Genomic DNA, 23187 nt, shown 5'->3' on the forward strand with positions numbered 1-23187 from the left:
CGCCCGGCAGCGGCCCCTCGCGACAGGTGCCCTGCGGCGGCCTCGCGCGCCCCTCTGCCCACCTCACGTGCCGGCTCGGCGGCCCCACCTACTCTCCACACCCCCGGCGGCGGCGGCGCCAGAGGGAGGCTAGAGCACCGCCCTTCCCCGCGACGGGCGGAAGTGGCGTACGCGGAAGAAGCGGGCAACCAGGGTTTCCGCATACACAGCTGCTCGCCCCTCGGCGTTGTCTGTGCCCGTTAACGGCCGAGTGCGGCCGCCGCTGCTCCAGCGCCATGTTGCGCGGCCTGGGCAGCTGGCTGGGGCTGGAGCGGGCAGGCGAGGAGAAGCTGCTGTCAGCTGAGGAGAGGAGCAGCTCCGCGGAGGAGGAGGAGGCGGCCGTAGCTGCGGCGGGCGCGGAGCCGGCCGTGCCGAGCTCGGAGCCGGTGGAGGTGCAGGCGGACTCGGAGGCGCTCCTCAGCCAGGCTAAGGGACTCGGCAGTGAGTGTCTTGCCCTCGCACGCCGGTGCTGGCGGGGAGAGCGGGGCGGAGGCCGCCCGGCACCGGCAGCCCCGGGGCACACCCGCACCCCACCGGAAAGTGCCCCTTGAGCTGCCTCTGCGGCTGCTCACCGCGGCCGAAGTGCCGCAGCGGGGAGGTGTGAGGCTCCTATCCCGCTCACACACATCGCTGTTTGGGGGCTTTACGTAAATAGAAAACAAAAATAAAAGGATACCTTCCCTTGTTCGAGGGGGTGTCGTGCCCAGGCGTCTTCAAGCAGGGAGTGCTGCTGTGGGTCCGTCTAAAACAAAAATCTTAGCAGGAACGTTCTCTTTATGTGGTGAGAGCATGGTAGCAAGTGGAGAACTGAATATAGACCAGTTTAATGCGTTCTTAGGGTCCGGAGAAGTTATCAGTGCTTATCATTAGTGCATAAAAGAAAATTCTAGTTGAAGTAAACAGTTACAGCTTTTATGGTGAGTTAAGCGTATTTATTTTCAGGTCAACAAATATAAAGGAAAAATAACCTTTCATCTAGATAGCTACAACACTAATGTAGCTTGCATAGTGATGCAAATAGGGAACACACATTTGAGGTGACCAGAATATTCTTTTCAAGAAACAAAACAGCTCTGAGTCATATCTTTCCAGATATAAATGGTAATTCGGCTCAGTTAAGCTAGTATGGAAAATTATCTCAGTGAAGAAGAGTTAAAATTAAAAAGGGTAGGGAAGAATGACTTTTATGTTTTCATGTATCTTTGATTTTAATTTCTTTTAAATGTTGTTTGTTAACTGCAGTCCATGGTATGCATCACTACTTACTCGGGAGTTTTTTTGATGCAGCTTGTCCAGTCTCTTCCACAGTTCTGAAACAATCCTATGCAGTTGCTAAAGCTGAAAATTTGGAAATGACCTAATTCTCTAATTTAATCTTCATTTTTCTGCATTTCTGAGGTTCTTTTTACATACCTGTTACTGACAATGAGAAATATTTTATTAAATTCTGTGCACTGTTAAAAGTATGATGCCTCACTGGAGATTAAAAAAATATTAAAAACTTGGATATTTAAAATATGAACCAAGTAAATGGTGGCAGATGTTCCTTTCAGTTATCATCTTTTTCAGAATTGTTGCTAAATGAGCAGTATTTCTTTTTCTGTTCTGTTGACACTGGGGGAGAAGTGATGTATGCATACAGAATAATGAACTTCATTAATTGTTGTGGGGTTTCTGTGATTTTTTTTCATATGAAAGTAGGGGGTTTTAATTATTTTGTTGAACTAATCTGTAATGAGACAAGATTGTAATTTGCTATAGATAAGACTTCTATTTTATTATAGTAGATTCTTAGATAAAATTAATCCAAAGTACAGCTCCATACACATTACTGAAGTGTTTACTTACTGGTGCTCTGAAACACTAGATCAATATCATCTGAAAGTTTAGCCTGAGATGGTTCTTGACTGTGCTTTGCCTTGAGCTATCTGAGCTGCAGCAGATTTTCTGTGTAGTTTGGTCAAATACTTGTCTGGCTGTTGTAAATTGATCCTAATTTAGTAGTCACTCTGTTCAGGAAGGAAAGAAGTCTGAATTTTCAGGGGAAGAATAAGTACTGACTGTTAGAGATATGATTGGCTGTGGAAGTGATAATTTGGTGTAGTGATTCATTGTTTGTGGTGGAAAGGCTTTTTTTGTAAAGTCTGGTTGTCACTGTTTTAACATGCGATTCTTCTAGAAACATCTGTATGACTAACAACCAGGGTAGCCGTGTGGAAAGACTCCCCTAGCACATAAAGAATTTTGCTGGTTAAACTGAAGCCTTGCATACATTATTTTTTGCTCATTATCTCATCTTTATGAAGATTAGGAGAGTTTGTTGATGTGAACTAATAATAGAAATATTGCTAGATATGTATTCTTAGTACAGGCATAGATTTATAAGAGGGAGGAAAAGTTTCTTGGCCATTTTAAAGTGTGTTGCTTTTCCACCACTGGTTCTATTTTTCTAGGGCTAAGTACCACCTCTTACTGAGGTTTCAGAAGTACCTTGGTTCAGAAGAATATTTGCGCTTAATGGAAACAAAAAGCATTTTGTTCTTCAGACTGGTTTCAGGACTGGTCAAAACCACTTTGCTCAACAATACCTGGACAGGAAAAATTTGGCACCTTTTGCACTTTAAACAATTGCATATGAGAAGGTTTCCAGGGATATGTAAAATGACCAATAAAAGCTGACAGGGAGGAAACAATACAGTAGGCTGCGACTTCCTCTACTGTCATAAAGGGGTCAGTATATATGTCTATATAAAAAAATGTAGAAGAAAGGCATTTTTTTGTACAATGTGAAGCAAGTGATGGGTTGAGAAGGCTGATAACAGATAGGAAAAATGCTAGCAAGGACTTGAAGTTTGGTTGCCACCATTCTATGGCTCATGAATGGAAGTGACATATAAAAACTGGCTTGAGGGTGAGCTAGACCTCTGCATTTGTTAGTATTAACTTGGTGATATTATTAAAAGAGAATATTTTATACACCACAAAGAACAGTCAGCTTTCTGAAAGGTAACATGAATATTCTAAAGTAACTGATTCTACAAGTGGCTAACAACTTTGTTAAAACAACTCAATTTGTTTTGCACAGTAAGGTTATCTTATATTTCAAACCCATAAGGAAACTGGAATTTTTGTGGCGTCTTGAGAAGGAAGTCATGTTTGTTTCTTTGTTTGAAACAGAAGCACTGTTATTTTGTTCTGTTTTGTTTTCAAATCCCCTGTATAAAAGTCAAAGCTGATTTTTCTGGAATAACTAAAATATTCTTACCATTCTATGTGCTTTGCATTCTTACTAGTGCCTCAAATATATCTTTGGTAGGTACTATGCAGTTTAGATTCACCATTACTACTTCTAACCCTAGAATTAGAATAAGAGTTGGAATAGTTTAGCATAGCCTAGTTGGAAGGGACCTACAATGACCATCTAACCCAACTGCCTGACCACTTTGGGGCTGTTGAAGAGCCTGTTGTTAAGGGCCTTGTCCAGATGCCTCTGAAACACTGACAGGCTTGGAGCATTGACCACTTCTCTAGGAAGCCTGTGTTTGGCCACCCTCTTGGTAAAGAAATGTTTGATAATTTCAAGTCTGAGCGTTCACTAACTGATGAAGCTTTGAGCCATTCTCTTGAGTCCCCCTGGATCCCAGGGAGAAGAGCTCAGCACCTCCCTCTCCACTTCTCCTCAGCTTCCTCCAAAGTAGAGAAGCCCAAAGTCCTCAGCCGGTCCCCACAGGACATTCCTTCCAGCCTTTTCACCAGCTTTGTTGCCCTCCTCTAGATGCATTCAAACACCTTCACAACTTTCTTAAATGGCGGGGCCCAGAACTGCACATGGTGCTCAAGGTGAGGCCGCACCAGCACTGAATAGAGGGGGATAATCACCTCTTTTGACTGGCTGGTGATGCTGTGTTTGATGCACCCCAAGGTGTGGCTTTCCCTCTTGGCTGCCAGGGCTCTCTGCTGACACTGAGCTGCTGCCAACCAGGACCCCTAGTCTCTTTCCGAAGGGCTGGAGCCACTCCTGATCCATTTATACTTGTACCTGGCATTATGCTATTTCTGATGCATAATCCAGCATTTGTCCTTGTTAAATTTCATACCATTGATGATTGCCCAGTGCTCTAGTCTACCTAGATCCCTCTGCAATTATGATATAATTGTATTTACTATGGCACTTATTGACATTTTATCACTGTACATACTGTAACTGTGCTATTGCAGTCATAATACAGTTGTTCAAATATAATATAGTGCTTGTGACATGAGAAGTAAGCAATACCAATGTTGTTTTAAGATTCTTTGTCAATAAACTGATATTTAATATTGCTTGATATTTCAGAAGGTTAGTGATATACATCTTACTGCTTGCAAGTTTGTTCTCCTTAACTAAAAACAAACAATACAAAGCAGCTGTCCATGCTACGTATTATAGTTCTTTCCTTGCCACATTTATTCACTTCACTTCTAGTATAAAAAAATGCTAGTTAGTCTTTGAAAATATTTGGTACTGCTGTTCTGACTCTGAATGTGTTCAGAAAAATAAGCAAACAGTGCCACACTGTTCCTCATGGAGATAAAAGGGAATGGCAATGCAAAACAGAAAAGGGCGAACATCAAGTGCAAACTTCTATCGTAAGGCTTTTGAAGAAATCTCAAGTGTTACTAGCCTAAAGTTTTTCATGCATTTGCTGCCTTCATGAGACTTTATTATGCATGTTGATTTTCTTTAAAAAATAGAATTATGTTTTAATACTGTTGCTAAAGTTATTTTCTTGCTTAATGTCTTTGAAATAATCAAATTAGGAAAGACACGTTGCTTCAAAAAATTAATTGGAAAGCAGTGTTTCAAGGACCACTAGGAATATTTGATTTAGTAAATAATGTTCATGTATAAAAGTTTGATTTACAGAAAGTTATGATCAAACATATAGTTTGGTCACCAAAGAACATGAACTACAAAAGACTAAATAGGATTTTAGGAGTTATTTGTAGGACAGAAGCTGGGTTAAATGAATTTGAAAGAAGATTTCAAGTAGGTATCCAAATGTGTAAAGAGAATGAAAATCTAGTTAGAAAACTGGATGTAAAGATGACTTTTTCAACACTTTCTCTTTTCTTCTGTGAAAGGTTACCTCTTCAATTTTGCCACTGCTGCTACAAAAAAGATATCTGAATCCGTTGCTGAAACAGCACATACGATAAAGAAGTCTGTAGAAGAAGGAAAAATCGACAGCATCATTGATAAGGTATTTTGTTTCTAGGTACCTGATCTGGAAGATTTGGTTGTTTACTGTTGTTCTAACGTGTAGCAAATCTGGCGTGTGATTTCTTTAAGCTGGCTTTAGGAATTGCATATTTCAAAAGAGCAGATATCTCCTGTCATGATAAGTGATGAGACTGAAACGTTTTTTCATTGATAGGTGTACCAAAAAATGGTCACTTTGCTTTACTCAGTACTGCACCTGTGTTCCGTTCCTTCAGGATGTAGATACACTGGAGAAAGACCAGAAGAAAGTAAGAAAAATGCTGATATAGAAGGAAAGGCTGGAAAAGTTAGTAGAGACAGGCAGTTAGGGGATGTCAGAGGGATGTGTGGATTGTGGGGTTTTTTTCGCCACTTTATTTAGTTGGAAAGTGTCGAGGGTTTAGATTGCGGGGTGACAATAAAACCCTGGCAGATGTATTGTTAACCTCCTCTCTTCCCCCTTTTGCCACTCCCTCTCCCCTCTTCCCACTCAGGACAGGCCATCGGGAGGGAAAGAAGGACAGAGAGAAGAGAGTTGGAAAAAATTAAAGATGTTTTACTAATGCTATTAATAAGAATAGAGAAAATAATACAAAATATACAAAACCAATCTTGAAAGTCTCAGCAACTGCAGAGCCGGCACCCAAAGTCCTGGATTAGACTCTGCAGCCAACCAGAGCTGGATTCAGGCTGTCACTAGGCCTCAGTTCACAGGAATGACTAGCAAGGTCCTCTCCTAATGTCAGCCATAAGCAGAAGGGAAAAGGCAAAAAGGGACGAGATCCTCGTGATCTCCCACTTTTATATGAAGTATTCACATGAATGGAATGTTATACACAGTTGGTCGGTTTCTTGGTCACCGGTTTCTCGTTGCCCCTCTCGTGAGATGTCCATCCATGCTTATTGATAAGTTTGCATTCTGTTGCTAGGTTTACCAAAACATGTGTCTGGTTCTCCAGGAAAATGCAGTTAATATGAAGGCTTTAGCTGACAGGCAAATTCACTAAAAGAGAAACTTGTTTTTAACAAAACCAGGACAGAAAAATAAATGCCATAGTCTGCATCTTAAATGCATGTCTGAAGTAAGATTCAGAATTAGGATATTGTATATGAAGACCCTAGACCTATACAGGTATGGTTGCATAAAACCCAGTGAGTTAATGAAACATTTTACTATGGTCCTGTTCTTTCCCCAACCATGCCACCTTTCTCTTGCCCTCCCTGGCTGCCAGCTCCAGTTGCTTAACTTCTGCCAGCAAGTGTTCTTTCAGTGCTTTAAGTCATTAACTTGGTAGAAAGAGAGAAGAGAAAAATGGTTTTTAAAAGCAGCAATAAGTGCTATGTAGTGGTCTTGAGTTTTTAGCAAGGGTAGCTTGGAAGAGAAGGGAAACTGGCCAAACCTAACCCAACTGTAGTGGGACTGTGCATCCAGGAGTGTCAGACTTGGGAGATTCAGCCAGAGCTGCCCTCCTACTCCTGTCTCTCAAACACCCCTTCAGGTTGAACTAGATAATTTATTTTTTGTTGTTGTTTTGTTAAATACAGTGAAATTCAACTTCTTAATATAGCTAGTTTTCGTGTTGTCTTCCAGATTAATCATCAAATGACACTTCTAAATTTCTGTTATCACGTTTTTGTCTCCAGTTTTCATGGACTTTTTAGTGACAGTCGTCTATATATGATGACAGTTATTTCCTGCTACAGTATACTAGAGTAATGTAATTTTGATCCACATCAAAATTAAGTAACAATGTTGTTTGGTAGTTTAATACACAAATAATAATGCTCATAAGAAACTGTAGCTAAGTACCTACAGCGTATTTTATGCCTAAAATACAAATTTCTTTTTTTCTGTGGATGCCTTAGAGTAAAATGAATTCCTTGTTTTGACTAATAAGTTTACACAGGGGAGAAAGAGAATATAGCTGTATCATCATAAAGCTTTTGTCTTACACTATATCAATTATTCCATGAATACCAAAAATTAATGTAACTTACAACTAAGATGAACTACAATGATTGATTTGTATAACAGGCACTACAGTAGTTCTCTCACTGATGTTAATCTTAAACTGAAATGTGGGGTTGTTGAAGGAAAAAAAAATTAGGGGAATTTATCTGGATTTAGCTTGAAGCCTTGCATGCTTTTTGGCAACTTGTTAAACCATAGACCTCACTGCTTAAAATTTGTACTTAGCGAGTGGTTTAATTTTTCATTTCCAGGTTCATGGTTTTTTTGCCACTGCTTTCAACTACAGAACAACATTTGCATTGTTACTTCTGGATTATGCCATACTGACTTCTGAGACCATTCTCCTTTTTTTAATTCCAAATTAGATATGGGATATTTCTGAACATTTTTTAATGAAAATTTGTCAACAACATAAATGGAGAAATTATTTTATTTCAGCTAAGCAGACATTCTGAAAATCATACTTAACAATTTTACAAGTCTGACTTATTGCAAAGGATATATTTCTTAGGCAACTCTTGAAACTTATTGTATCTTTAAGTGTTTAATGCTTTAAAAATATGTTAAAATAGGTCTAAGCAGTTACTCTGTTATCTGTATTTGATATGGTAAGGCAGTAAGTGTATATGCATAGTATGCTGATGTTCAAATTATCAGCTAGGATTTTCCTTCTTTTATTTTGTCCCATGAACTTGATAAAGCTATAAATATAAACTTGGAAGCGTACACAATAGTTTAAACTATTTAAACTTTTTGAAGGCAAAATCAAATGTTTTATTAAGGGGGAATGTATGATTTACATGAAACACCTTTAATTTAATTAACTTACAAAAAGGGCCACTAGGGATGTAAGAATATGATACTATAGTGTATGTGAAAGCAATTTTAGGGTGAATGTGAAACAAGAGAAGTGATTTTTTTATTTTCTTTTATTGTGGTTTCCTAATTTTTTTAGACAATTATTGGAGATTTTCAGAAAGAACAGAAAAAATTTGTCCAAGAGCAGCAAACAAAAAAATCAGGTAATGTATGCTCTTTTGATAATGCATAAAATCTCATAAGCTAAAACTTGCTGGAAGCTGCATAGTGGAGCTATATCTAAACCCAGTCTTTCAAAACTCTGTTTAATGAAATACTCTGTGGTGGAACTTAACATATGTTGTGGAACAGAAAGATGACAGATGACATTTTTAAATGAGGTTGGTGTAACGTTATCTAGTTAGTTTAGATTTGCTTTTTTAACCATATTCAGCTTTATGAAATTAACTCAAATATCACTGTGCTAGCAAAGCTGATTTCTTAATGTTTTGAATATTAAGCTTTTATTGAAGACAGGTGTGCTGATGACCTTTCTTTTGAGCTTCAGCAATAATGTCACATTTTCATAATGAAATGAAAAACATGGGTGTTCGCACTGTAGTATTAACTAGTTTCGCTGTAGGAGTTACTCTGTTTACATTAAAGGCATAATTGCTCTTTTGCCTTTCCGTAAGTCACTTGCTTTATAGTTATCTGTGATCTAAATCCTTTGAGTTATCCACCTATGGGCTGTTGACATCCTTGGATCTATTTGAGACTTAAAATAAGCACAGGTTTTTTTCTATGTTGCCTTTCATCATTGACTTTTATCTCTTTTAATGTGTTACCTGAATGCAGTAATTTCTGACACTTTGAATAATTAGGGCTCTATTGTTAATCTTGAAAATGAGCTGGTCCTAAATGGATAGTGATAAAATTTTTTATACTGTCTGTAGTTAGTGTGTTAGTCTGGTTTTTTGTTTGTTGTTTCTTTTTTTCTTGCAAGACTGCTTATCTGATCCTGTTGTCTGTATTTCAATATTTTTGTCTCTGTTAGTAAACTTTGTCATCTGTTCATATATTTCTACAAGTTTCATGAAAATAGATAGCTAGAATGCCAAAAGGAGGAGTAACAGATGGCCTAACTGCAAGAAGCATTAGCATCAGATGTGAATCCATGTGGGTGAAAGATCTTGCTGATATCAGGTGCATAGGCAAAAAAGCATTGTTAGTTTTAGGTGCACAAGAATTGTTAACTGTTACAGATGCATCATAATGTCTCTGTAGGCTGAATTTGGGTTGACAGTGAACAGATTAGTAGATTTCTATACATCTGCAATAGTTTATCTTGCTATACGTATAGCCTACAGAACTATTGTGCAAGTATCTGTGTAAATACAAAGTCTGAACTCGAGTATGCTTATTCATTGTTTAACATGCTGTAATTTATAACAAATTTATAACTTGTTTTTCTCCATTGTTATAGAATTGGTGTCTTCTGGGTATTATAAAATTAATACAACAGTAAATTATTTTTAAAACTTAAACATGTAAACTTTATCTAAATTAAAGTGAATATAGAAATTTCTGTTCACAGGCAGCTTAACCCGTTATACAGCACTACTTCAATAACTAAACTAAGAGTCACCAAGTTCTGACTTGATAAACTTCAAAGAAATTCCCAGTGTTTTAGTTTTACAATAATCAGCAACTATTTAATTTCATATTTTTGTACCTCTGATAAGCAAAGATCCATTCCTAGAGTTTCTCTCTTATGCCATGAGCTTAGTTTGGGAATAAAGAACAATGAATTGACTTATTGATGTAAGTCTCCTTGTTTTTTCCTTGTTTTTGTCCCGTTATATGTTACTTTCTGTAAGGTAGTTGGGGTTTTTTTGTTTTTTGGGGGTTTTTTTGTTTTTTTGTTGTTGTGGTGGTGGTTTTGTTGTTGTTGTTGTTTTGTTCTTGTTTGTTTTGTTTTGTTGTTGTTTGGTTTGTTTTTTAAAAAAAAAAATAGTAATACACATACCATTCTTTTCCTCCTTTCCAAAACAGAAGCAGCAGTGCCTCTCTGGGTAGACAGCAATGAAGAAGAGACAATTCAACAACAAATACTGGCCTTATCAGCAGTGAGTGTTTAAAATCCTGTAAGATTTGAAATTTTTCTGTTGGAGAGGTTAAAACTTTTTTTTTTTTTTTTCAAACTAAGTTTGGCTGGCATTATTAAATTCTATATTCTCGATATACTTTTAATGTGTCTGTTCCTACACTGATCATGTGCAAGAGTAGATAGTTTTCGTATCAATTTGAATCAAAGTAGATCCTCATTTTAATTTTTGATCTGAAATCTGATATCCTTTTTCTGATATCAGTTAATGACCATAAATATGTTCTTCAAAGGATAAACGAAATTTTCTGCGGGATCCTCCAGCAGGTGTGCAGTTTAATTTTGACTTTGATCAAATGTACCCTGTTGCAATGGTGATGTTACAAGAAGATGAACTCCTCAATAGGATGAGGTTTGATCTTGTTCCCAAACAGTAAGTAATTTCTGCTGGTAACTGGATGGTTGTACTTTTAATGTGTCTCTAAATATTTGTAAATGACTCCTTTTTCTTTTATCTTCCTTCGGTTTCTTTTATGTGCTTCCTCTGTGTGTATTTTAACTCTGCTGATTTCAAATGCATGGAATATTGCGTGTGCATTGCAGTTTAGGAATTGGAGGAAAGACCATAAGTAAATCTGTTAGAAATTCAGAGCTAATAAGGAGCTATTTACTTAAGTATGGGAGCAGCCTTAAATTTTTCCATGTCCAGTGTGCTAAATTAATTGAAAATCTTTTTTCCAAACAAACATAAATGCAGCAACAAACATGTTCAGATCTATTGGTGTAACTGACACCTCGAAAAGTTATTAGAGATAGTCAGAGGCTCCATGGAGAAATGGTAAAAGCGTCCACAAAGCAGCAGCAATGCAAGCAAGAAAAACCGGTTTGAATAGGCAATAGCAAAAGCTCTGTGTTGTGACTGCCTTCCTTCTAGTGGACCTAACTAGAAGATCTGTAAGGTCTTTGTCCCAGAAGTTATGGCCCATTCCAGTACAGCTTCTTGATCCCAGCTTTATTCCAGTACTGTTTTTCTTCCTTGCCCAGTCCCAGACTCTGTTCTTTAAGCTTATTTCCTAGGTCAACGTTCTTGTTAAGTAGGAGTTCCCAACATTAGTTTCCTGTCTGAGGATAGAAACAGGAGAGAAAACATCTTTCTTTGTGCACTTCTGTATTTTAAATCTGCTCCTTTTATAAGCCTTCCCAGCTCCTTATTTTATTTACCCTCTTCCCTGTTGTTCTTTGCTGTCAGTACTAAAGCTCTGCCCATATTTTCATCTGATACTCTGTCTTCAGCCTCTGGCCATACTGTGCTTGCCTATCCCACTCCATTGCTTAGTAGTAGTTTTTTTTTTCTGTTCCTAGTTGCAGTAGTCACTGTTTGCCTGAATGGGCAGGAAGGCAACTTCCCTCCCTCTCTCGTTATTTCTTGACCTACGCATTCCTTCCCATGGGCCTTGCCATTTGTGGCTTCTCTTCCCTCCGGGTTAAAGTTGGGTCTTCTCTTGCTCACTGGAGGATTATCAGAGGGAAATGTTACTTAAGATATGGGATGGTCTCCTGCATAAGAGAAATGGTCATTTCTGAGATGGCAGTTTCTAGTTACTGAAGGTTTTGCAGACATGCTGAAAGATGTGAAGATAGCAAAGTAGGACTGCTGCAAACTAGGAGTGGCTTCTGCCTGTATCACAGAATGTTAGAGATTGGAAGGGACCTCAAAAGATGATCTAGTCCAATCCCCTCCGCTGGAGCAGGAACACCTAGATGAGGTTACACAGGAATGTGTCCAGGTGGGTTTTGAATGTCTCCAGAGTAGGAGATCAGGATCAAATATGTTCCAGTTCCACCTGAGGTCTACAGAAGATGTAGATTGATACAGTTTGACAATAACAGAATGTTGGTTTTAGAGAGTAGGTGAAGAGAACAGTTATTTGGCTTGTTGGTTTTGTTTACATAATTTGGCAAGAGAGATGGATATGCATAATATTGTTCCAAAATATGTATTGCTGCATGCTGTTAAGCTTTTTCTAAAGAAATAACATTGCTGTTGTTGTTATTATTACATGTTCAAGTCCATTGTAACTATCTTGTAAGAGATCAAGAACTTCTACAATGATGGACTGTTTTCAACTGTGTTATTATCACAAATTTCTGAGTTTTTACTTAGAGGACAGCTATGTTTACTCCATCCCTCTGCATATTTAATTTTATTTCATTGCTAGATGGCAAAAGGAGCCATATTTCTAAATGTAGTAACAAAAATCTGTTTGTTCATTCTAGCATAAAGGAGGAGGTATTCTGGAGAAATTATTTCTACAGAGTATCCCTAATTAAACAGTCTGCACAACTCACTGCACTTGCAGCTCAACAGCAAGCAGTAGGAAAAGAAGAGAACAAAGGCAGAGAAGAGGATAGTCAACTGAAAGGTATGGAAAGGATTTGTTTTAGCACAGCTCATTAAGTTAGTATCATCCATACTGACTGTAGACATCAGATGACATTGAATTTTTATCCTGGATTTCCTATGAAATTAGAGTTTCTCTCATCATATTTGGTCTGTTTGTCCATGTGGGGGAAGAGGGGACTCCTAGTGCTTTTAAGCAGTTTTCCAATTCCAGCCAACCTTGTCAGAAGAGTTTTCCTAAGTAACAAAAAGCTTTTGTCTTTACCTTTCGATACAGACTATATTCAGGCTCATTTCCTACTGTCATGTCACTTATACACTTGTACCATATCCAGCACCTATTTTGTCCTTTTCTATGAGGAAATAGTGTTTACTGTTACCCTGTGCAGGTGCCATCAAGTCAGGAAATCACTGAGATTGTCATGATTTCATAAGCCTTTGCATCTAACTGGCTTCTACGTGCATTTTTCTAATTTTTTACTTCCTTGTGGTTTTTTATGGCTGTGATTTTGGTTTTTGTTTTGTTTTGTTTATTTCTGTTCCTCTGGGTTTTATATTACATCAACTGATGGGATTATATTATAGACTGTTAAGCATAGTGGCTGTCTTCTCCTCTGGTTTCTGTAGTGTCTCGCAATCGATTTTTGAGTACTAAATCCTTTCATTTGCTACTGCATTTAGTCCTTTGTACAGAAGAAGAGGTTGCATTTGGAAATACTAGAAACATAAATTCTGCCTAAAGATATTTCCTTCACTCTTGTTTATAAGCATATTCTCTGTGAAGTCTGTTTACTGTCAGCATGCTTCCCTTTTCCCCTGAGCTTTTTACTTGATTTCTGTTTCTGCATATCTTGGCTTCAGTAAACCAATTTCAGAAAAAAAAGAAAGCTGACACTGTTGTGGCTAATTGGCAAGTCAAATAGAAGTTATTCTATCATTAGTTACAGTGCTGAAGGTTTCCTTTATGCAAGCTAAATGGGTAGTTAGATGGGCAGTCTTAAACTGTAAGGTCCCAGGGCCGCATAACCTTCTTTCATTTTTTTTTAACAGTACAATACTCATATTTGCCAAGTTATGGCTGTTTTAATTGAAGTGTCTCAGCTCTACAGAGAGGGATGGCAACTGACCCTATTGAACAACAAAACTCTTGTCTTTGAGTCATCCAAACCCTTGGAAATTGCCAGTCAAAAAGAAAGTTGCTGGATAATACCGGAGTTATTCTAGTAAAGTTACCATTGTGACTGAGAACAAAACATATCTCCTTTAACAAAAGATTAGAAAAATTCAGAGGTCCAATATAGGATAAGCAGATAGATTTACTGTCCTAATGACCAAATATTCTATAATGGCAAAGATATATTTACCAAACTGTAGTAAATACAAGTTTTGTTTGATTTGAAAATCACATAGGTTTGGGAAACTCTGAATCATCTGTGTTATTTTTTATTTAAATAACCTTTTGAAGGTTGGATTTTCTACTTGGAGGTTAAGCTGGAAGTAATTGCCTGTTGGTAACTCTTTGTAATGTTCAGAGTTTCTTCTTCAAGTTGACTGGTGTCTATAAAATAGAATTAATTGCCTTCCATTTTCATCTCTGTCTCCTCCTTACTTGCTGTTTTCACAAAGTTAAATTAGTGCAGTTCATGTGAAGGAAAAAAAGGAAGACATTCCATATTCTAGAGAGACTATATAAGATCTATAACAAAATGCCAAGTTCTAGTCCTTCTCCAGGCATTAGTAACTATTTCCTTGGGAAAGAAGTTACCTCAATGGCAGAGCTCACGTCAGCAATGGAGGAGATGGTGCCAGGCCAATAGATCTAGAAGGCAGGAAGATGTGCCAGAGGAGGTTTAGGTTGGACTTTAGGAAAAGGTTTTTCCCCCAGAGGGTGGTGGAGCACTGGAACAGGCTCCCCAGGGAGGTGTCACGGCCCCAAGCCTGACAGTGTTCAAGAAGAGACTGGACAACGCCCTCAGACACACGGTGTGAACTGTGGGGTTGTCATATGCAGGGACAGGAGTTGGACTCGATGATCCTTGTGGGTCCCTTCCAACTCAGGACATGCTAAGATAATGTGGGTGTCAAGAGGATGGACCAGACTCTTATCATCGGTGCCCAACAACAGGATAAGGGGCAACAGGCACAAACTGAAGCACAAGACATTACATCTGAATATGAGGAGAAAATTCTTTACTTTGAGGGTGCCAGAGCCCTGAAACAGGCTGCCCAGAGAGGCTGTGGAGTCTCCTTCTCTGGAGATATTCAAAATCTGCCTGGACACATTCCTGTGCAATCTGTTCTAGGTGAACCTGCTTTAGCAGGCAGGTTGGACTGGATGATCTCCAGAGGTCTCTTCCAACCCCAACCAGTCTGAATCTGTGATAAACTCAGCCCTGATGGGGAGAGAAAAACAAACAAACAAACAAACAAAAAAAACACCTGCAATTATGCTGGACACCAGGTTAAATATGAGCTAGTAATGTGCTGTCGTTGCAAATAAAGCAAACTGCGTCCTGGGCTGCATTACAGAGAGTGTGGACAGAAGAGTGCTAGTGGTGTGTTAATCATCTCAGACTGGTGCATGGCCCAGTGCTGAGCTGCTGTGCTGCTTCTGCATGAGAGCAGCAGATGGAGCTGGAGGCACCTCTCCTGCGTGGTACTTGGGGCACTCAGTGCTGAGCAGGGCAAAGGTAGCGCCACGTTCTACAGCTGCCCTGAGCAGGGAGGGCTGGAGCCTTTTTGGCTGTGGTGTTTGGAGCAGTACCAGATCGTCTGAAGACTGGGAAGGGGAAGGAAGAGAGAGGATGGAACAGAGCAGTGGGCATTGACTAGGGGAGCTGTATAAGCAATGACAGCTACCAATTAGGAAATAATTTTAATTAGAACTGATCTTAATTTTTTAAATTAAACCTGAAAAGATTCTCCCTTCGGAAATTGCCGAGTAAGCAGGAAGGGTCCACCTGGGCGCACTGCAGTAAGCTGAGCTGCAGGCTCAGAGCTGCTTTGCATGTTTACACAAAGAGAACTGCTAAGCAAGCACTCCATCACTACCACAACCTGCCCAGTGTGGTAATTGTTCTTGCAGCCATCTGCTCTTTTTTCTGACTGCTCTACCCTGCTAGTTGCATGAGGAGGAGGAGGAAAGCTGGGGTGTTCCTTTACCTGCCAAGTAAAAAAAAAAAAAATCTGTCCTTGCTTGTAAGCAACCATTGTCTCCTAGTACCATGCTACTAAATAGAGAGTGCACAGTGAGTTTTCTTAGGAAATTGGGAAGAGCTTCTAGGGTTATGTTTTTCAGGTACTTTCTTTGGCTGCGTGAAAGGAGGTAAGGCTGTGGAGCGCTCTTCTTGTGCGTGTTTAGGGCTGTGCATATAGGTGTAGTCTGGTATACCTAAGAGCTGACTGGTGCCCGTGTCAGTAGTAGTACCCAACTGGGGAATCTGGGAGCTTCCATGATAGGCGGTAACTGGATTTCATGAACGAGTCTATACCTTTGTAACTTCAAAGATCTTGTGACGTGGTACAATCTGTAAGTGTTTTATAGAAGACATTATTTCAAAATCCCAAGTGTTCCTATTTATGTAGTTCTTTGGATCGTTCTGAGGGCAGAGAGGTCCCTGCGATTTAACTTTGGAGTCATAATGAGGAAATGGTTTTCTGAATTTGCCTTAATGAAGCACAGAAAATTGCTTCTCTTCTGTTTCATTGTTGCAAATGGTTCACCTGTGGCTGAATTCAGCCTTTAACCACTAGGATTCCTTAAAACTTCAAATACAGTATTCCTTTGTACATTAAATAGCTATGCAGATTAAATTAAATCTTTATATTTTAAATGTAACCTACCTTTTTTTTTTTCCTCTCGATAGAAACAGTACGGCCAAAAACACCACCTGTTACAATAAAGCCTCAAATAAAATCTCAAGAGGTAAAAATGCTTCTATGTTTTATCTGGTATTTAGGATGTGAAACTGTTACTTAATAGGTAATTATGCATATTTTTGAGTCAGTTGTGCTTTGAAACCATGATAATATCTGACAGTCCCAACCTGCTGCTGTTCTGCTGTGATGCTAATTTTTAGTGCATTCACTTTAAACTCATTTTCAGTAGAAAACAACAACAGTTTACCTGAAGAATATTTTTCGTTAGTATCCTGCACATTATAATAAAACGTTTTTACTCTGAAGTGTGACATTTCTAAAATGTTTGGAGTAGGTTTGCATTGTATTGGGACACAAGGAATACCTTCACAAAAATATATTCATGTGCCATGTTCTGTCCAACTCTTCAGCAGTTGTCAGGCTTAAGTATAGGAAATCTAAATGATGTATTTCAATAGCAACATTATTTTATTGCAGTGGCAAGAAAAGTTTTGCTTGATACTGCAAAAACTTTTAACCTAGACACATAATGACCCTTTAATGACCCTTGTTCGTTTCTGGATTGTAATATCAGTGCCAGAGAACACTCTTGGCGGAAGCAGAGCTGTGCATTCATTTGCCAGTAGCATGGAGTGGACTAAATTAAGCTGGAAAGATTTCCAAAGCACAGTCCTCTCTTACTTGTGTGTGGAAAACAGTTACTGAGTTGTGCTCAAAATTTAATATTAGTCTTATGTACTGTTCTAAACTATTAATGAGTTTATTATTGTTTCTGAAGAAAACAAAAACAGAATTAAAGTTGTTAAGAGAACATAAAAAGGAGTCTAGGATGAAAAGCAAATCATTTTCAGTATAACTATCTAATTTTTTTGTTTGTACAAAAATAGTCTTAAAGAAAAATAGTCAGAGTAATGCCTTTTTTTTTTGGCTGACTCTATCTTAAAGGCAGGCAGTCATGGGAGTGGAAGTATGTATTGGTGACAATTTTTTCTTCTCTTTGGATAACCTTATACAAAACTATCTTACTGCAGGATGAAGAAGAGATTTCCACAAGTCCAGGTGTATCAGAATTTGTGAGTGATGCTTTTGATGCCTGTAATCTGAATCAGGAAGACCTAAGAAAAGAAATGGAACAACTGGTGCTAGATAAGAAGAGAGAAGAGAGTGCACTAGTAGAAGGTGAAGCTATTGTTACTGTCTGTGTCTTAAATACAGTAATTCCTAAATTGAATTATGATTTTTTTTTCTTTAAATCAACTTATTTTAGAATGTAGATTCATAACCATTTTTTTAAGTGTATGAAATGACCTGCAATGAAATATTGTGGAAATTAATTATAATTCTTACCACAGTCGAACCACGCCTGATACAGAATGTTAGCTCTGAGGAGCTTAAATCCAAAGAACCTAACAATTCTTAGGTGGCTCTTTTATGAAAGTGACAGTGGTGTACTTTTTTTCTGTCTACCTCCTCCTTTCCCTTCTCTTTCACAGGTCTTTATGTGTATGAATTTTTCTTTCTTTAATTGACATCCTTGTGGGTAAAGTACAATATTTGGAAGTCAGGCTATGTTTTCTCCTTGTGCCACCAGCTAAAAAGGCAACATTTGCACCAGACTCTGAGCTTGCAGCGCCTCTGCTGTAAAAGATTTACATGTGTTTGGAACAGTTAAAATTCAATAAATAGCTTTGAGAATGATGGGAAGAAATAAAGTGAGGCTTAAAATAATTCAGAAGAACTAATATCAGTGTAAAAAGCATAAAAACAGTCCATAGTGATTTGAATCTGGCCACATGCAGTTAACTGTTTAATATGAAGACACTTGTATATGTAGATACTTATTATAATACAATTTTCAGAATTCATCTTACAGTGTGTTTTGGATATTACTGAATCCTTGTTTTCTGAATTGTGATTTTTTTTTTTTTTGATTTTTTTTTTTTTTTTCTTCTTTTTCCCTCCTAATACATAGCCAAGCTTGAGAAATTCTTAAAAGCAATACAAGTTCCTTTCATCTAGCTTTTTGGTGGAAGTGTTTCAATAAGTCATTAATATGTAATTCATTCAGCAAAATTTCAGCTGGCCTTACTGACTTGGACTCTGGAATTACGTACCTTTGTATCTAGGCTGAAGTACTAAGCAACATGTAACACATCAAACGCCCATCTCCTCCCTTGTACTTAGGCAGAGCTAATTAAAACAGAGATTAACACAGGAATGCCTTCTGACTCATTTTTTGCCCTGAAGTATGAAATATTATTACCTTTAACCCTGATTAAGTGAGCATGCCTAGCTACAAATGTCAGTGAGGAAAATACCTGCTTCTTTTTTTTAGTTATCCATAGTATTTAATCTTGATGTTTGTTTGTTTGTATATTCAACAAATGCATGACCTTAATTCATTTGTTTTCCAGAGATTTATAAGTGCAAAGGGAGATTCAGTTGATGGTAGACTGAAAGACTGTAGGAAATGGACTTGCAAAGGGATGCTTGTTATGACTAAGCTTTATATTTGCTTTTTATATCTTTATTATAGTATGCACAGAGGAATATAGATGTGTATATGAATTAATTTCTATCTGTGGTCAATAAGAAGATGGAATTTCTGATCTTGAAGTTCCCTTAGTTTTCAAGGAGAATTGGCCATAAAGTTCAGGGAATATAAGAGAGATTCAGTGCAAATTCATCTAGTTTTATATAAATAAGCAACATTCTGTATTATCAATTTAATTCTTACATGTCATTTATCTGTTGTAGAAGAAACTGCCGACTGGGAAAAGGAATTGCAACAAGAGCTTCAAGAGTATGAGGTGGTGACGGAATCAGAAAAACGTGATGAAAACTGGGATAAAGAAATAGAAGAAATGCTGCAAGAAGAAAATTAAGCATTTTAACAAAATCACTATAACCCTAAGCTTGTTCAGAGAACTGACATGGATTTCTGCTTTCATATTTTGCTTACAAAAGATCTTCAAAAGACATAAATGAATTGAAATTTTTTATAATTCCATATCGGGATAAAAACAGTATTTCTGTTCTTTATATGAGCAGTTTCTGAACTTCTACATTCTTCAAAAGAAAAAAAAAGAGGAAGAAAAAAAAGGCAAGCACTGCAGATTATATGTCATACTGAAAAGTGATAATATTATTACATGAAGCAACAGTTTAGTTTGAGGCATTTTTAGTTGGTTAAGAAGAGATTTGTTTATCTACAGCCTTCTGTTTGGAATGTAAAAATGGATGTTGCAGGTAACTTAGTCCTTGAAAATAACTCTCTCATCACATTTGCACTCTGATCCCTGTATAATCTGTAAATGTGTACTGTTTTTAAGGTACTTGTAGCTAGTAGCTTTCATGTGTATTTAACTTCCTTAATGTACGTAGCCAAAGAATTTATAGAAAACCCTATCAAGTAACTTCTGATACTTTGTTAAAAAAATACTAATTCAGACTCCAAAAGAAGTACTGATTAATTATTGATCAGATAGGATTAACTGACAAACACTTAAGTATTTAAATAAGAACTGTTATTAACTGCTTGAATTAAACTGTTGGTTTTTGTTAAATGATCATATTAAGATATTGCCTTTTCCCACAGAGAGAAATGGCTTAATGCATTCTTTCTTCAGAAGACTATTACGTTTCCATTTAATTTTGCTGAGTGAGAGCAAATTAAATGTTTCTTTTCATTTTAAGTGCTGAAACATTTATGTAAGAACTTTGGCTGGTTTGGACATCTTTATTAAATATTGTAAATATGTGTAAAATTGGCTCATTTATTTAGGAGGAGGGCAGAATAAGTGGCAAACATATTTCAGACTTATACAGATTTCAAAAATATACTTTGTCACTGCACTTAAGACATAGAATTTAAATAAAAAATAGTTTTCTTTAAAAGATTGTTTTATTCTTAGGCATCTGGATGTTTCCTGTAGTTTTGCTATTAAGTCAGTATCTAGTATCTTTATATAAATGAAAATTTGATGTTCTATTTGTCATGTATTTCATAAACTTCTGTGACAAAACATTCTTCATATTCCAAATATGAAAGAAAATGAGTAAAATGAAGTAGGTAGGAGCCATTAAGCACAATTGAATTATAGGCATGTTATATACAGTAAGCTCTGTCTAAATGACATAATTCTGCAGAAAACTTTTGTAAAGAGACTGCAATTATTCAGCCAATACTCATCCCGTGGGAACTGAAAAGAGTGAAGTAGTTTTTAACTGCTGTTAACAATAAGAAAGGACTATTTAAAATTGTCTCTATTAGCAACTTGGACAGAAAGCCCTCCTGTATTTCTCATCATGGAAAATGAATTGTTTTAAGCCTGCATACAGTTGACTTCTCAAATTAGTTTCTTCATTACCATATACTTTTTCAACTACAAGTCATCTTAAGCACAATTGGTATTTTTATAGTGTTTTTCACTTTTAGTTAACAGATGCAAATCATGTCATGTTAAATAAGAGGTACTTTAGGAGCTTTTTATATCTAGAATTAATTAAAGGCCACAACAGTTAAATCTGTTACATTCATAAAACTCAGACTATTCAAAGTTTAGTGTTTACTCTTGACAAATACAACTGCTCACAGATTTAAGCTGGAGAAATTAGGGTCTGTCTGCTGTACAGTTTGACATGACACCTTCTAAAAAGATGGGTGGCTCTTTCTGATAGTGGCAAATCTTCCCTGGATGACTTGAAGCTCGAAGTCACTGCTCCGGATATCTGCTTTATTAAAAAACATTCCTCATGTTTTCAGGTGAATGACAGGTTTATTTGCATGGGGCTTGTGCCATGTAAGCATAGCCTATATAGTGGCTATGGACATGAAACTCCATCCTTTGTAGAAGATGGTTCCTACATATAAAACCTTAATTTTCCAAGTCTCATAAAAAACCTGCTATTTAAATTTGCATTTTAAATGGCACTAATGTAGCAAGGCTTAATCTGACTGAGCTCTGATATTTAAAGCCTCTTATCAAAAATCATCTTAATATTTCCAAAGCTGCATATCTGGTTTTAATGTGGAAAGCTGAAATAAGTGGTGTGTAATCTTGCACAGTTTTCAGGACTGGCCTATGGCTTTCATTTAGGTGCTACAAGTGTCTAGCAGTTCTTATTTTGTGTGGTAAGAGGGAAAGTGTCTATGTTCCACTTGTCACACAAGACAAACCTAGATAGACCTCTTCATGTCCATTATGAATTTTGAAGGTCTTTATAGCCCAAATGTGTCTTAATATACTTCATAAGCAAGTATGCTAACATTTTCTTAACATCATTCCAAGCAGTGACATGGTGCAGATGCTGAAATCCAGCAAAACAACAACAGCACAAAATCAAGGACAAAAGTAAAAGAAATCAAGAATGGATCTAAAAAATACCTACCTGTGGAGGCAATGTAACAGAAAATGTCACTGTTTAAAACATTAAGAAAAAGCAAACAAACTAACAAAATTGCCAATGAATTTCATTAGAAGAAACTAAACTTGCAGATTTTAAAACTAACCTTTGAGAAACAGGGAAAAGATTGCCCAGGATCCATTTAGGTTAACTGAGAACAGTGATACCGCTTTCTTCTGAGTTATCTTCTCTCATTATCCCAGCCACTGAAGTATCCTGTTCAACTGCTGGTTTACTAGTCCAGTTGCTATTAATATGCAGATGGGTTTTTTTGACTCAGTAATTTGATTGGAGGATGTAGAGGCAAGGTTGAAAAATCCTGGAATAAAACAAATGTAGTAAAATGTTCCCCTACATTTTTATTCAATCATTTACAGCTGTTCTCTAAATGAAGTAAAACAAAGCTTTCGGTTTCCTGAATTTTTTCAGAAAACTTTGAATTTCTTCAGTTGGGTCATAAAACCGTGGGGTTTTTCCTTGCTGTTTCGTTGTCTTGGTGTTTGTTTAGTGGGGTTATATATGTGATGCCAAAAAAAGGGATATCAATTTTAACCTCATGCGTTAAAAGGATCACCCTATGTACAGGAGCGTATCACCTGACCATGAGATGCATCCTTGGACTCTTGGCCACTCAAATATTGCTGACTTTTACTTTGCAAGAGCTATTGCACAAAAGGGAACAAAATGTGCCTGGTTACAAACGGGTGCACTGCGGAGCAGCAGCAGCTGCATTGGGCCCTTGGTCCTTGTGCTGTCTCCAGAGTCCAGTTGTACAATCACAGTGTCAAGAGTGACACCATGCTGATCTGGGTTTCAACTTAGCAAAGTCTTAGAAGTCAGATGTATTGTCTGGCCTGATACTACATGTCTCAGTCAGTGCTGAATGATGCATCTATAGCAAAAACAGTACAGTAGCTTAGCCCTAAATAATGTTATGCATTACTAGATTTTTGTTCCAAACTACCCATTTTCAATTATTTTTTTTCCTTTGTTTGAAACATTAGGGGGGTTGGGTTTTTTTTAGATCAGTGTTCCAAATTTTGTAAATGAAATGGTGAGTAACAGTGAGTGAATTTCTTGCTATATTTTCTTTGTATTATTTTGAAGTTAATTATTTTAGAAAACAACAATCCCTACTAAAACAACAGAAGACATGCATAACTTCATTTGCTTCTCACTATAGCCCAGTACTGGCTCTATATATATACATATGAAGACCATGCGTATATCTATAAATGCAAACCCACATCTATTCGTGTGTCTAAATATATTCAAAAATCACAATGTACTTTTCAGCTGTTATTTTAACAAGATACCATTGAGAGAGGAGGAGCAACCAAAAT

The 23187-nt window shown here is 37.4% G+C and overlaps 1 protein-coding gene across 2 annotated transcripts; it reads left to right on the top strand.

Annotated features, from left to right (window-relative positions):
* Positions 1 to 179: 179 nt before the first annotated feature.
* Positions 180 to 20366, top strand: SYAP1 (synapse associated protein 1). Of its 2 annotated transcripts, none has more exons than XM_080354575.1 (9): positions 180 to 480; positions 5164 to 5282; positions 8209 to 8275; positions 10107 to 10180; positions 10452 to 10591; positions 12436 to 12581; positions 16426 to 16484; positions 17470 to 17617; positions 19196 to 20365. In XM_080354575.1, the coding sequence occupies exons 1-9, from the start codon at positions 276 to 278 to the stop codon at positions 19321 to 19323; spliced, it is 1086 nt and encodes a 361-aa protein (XP_080210701.1). In that variant the 5' UTR covers positions 180 to 275; the 3' UTR covers positions 19324 to 20365. The 2 variants fall into 2 exon arrangements, with proteins under 2 accessions (XP_080210701.1, XP_080210702.1); XM_080354576.1 differs by lacking the exon at positions 180 to 480 and adding an exon at positions 3739 to 3879 and having other exon boundaries at positions 19196 to 20366.
* The last annotated feature ends 2821 nt before the right edge of the window (positions 20367 to 23187 follow it).

The sequence above is a fragment of the Nesoenas mayeri genome (genome assembly GCF_963082525.1).
Source record: "Nesoenas mayeri genome assembly, chromosome: 1".
In the NCBI taxonomy this organism is placed as follows: Eukaryota; Metazoa; Chordata; class Aves; order Columbiformes; family Columbidae; genus Nesoenas; species Nesoenas mayeri.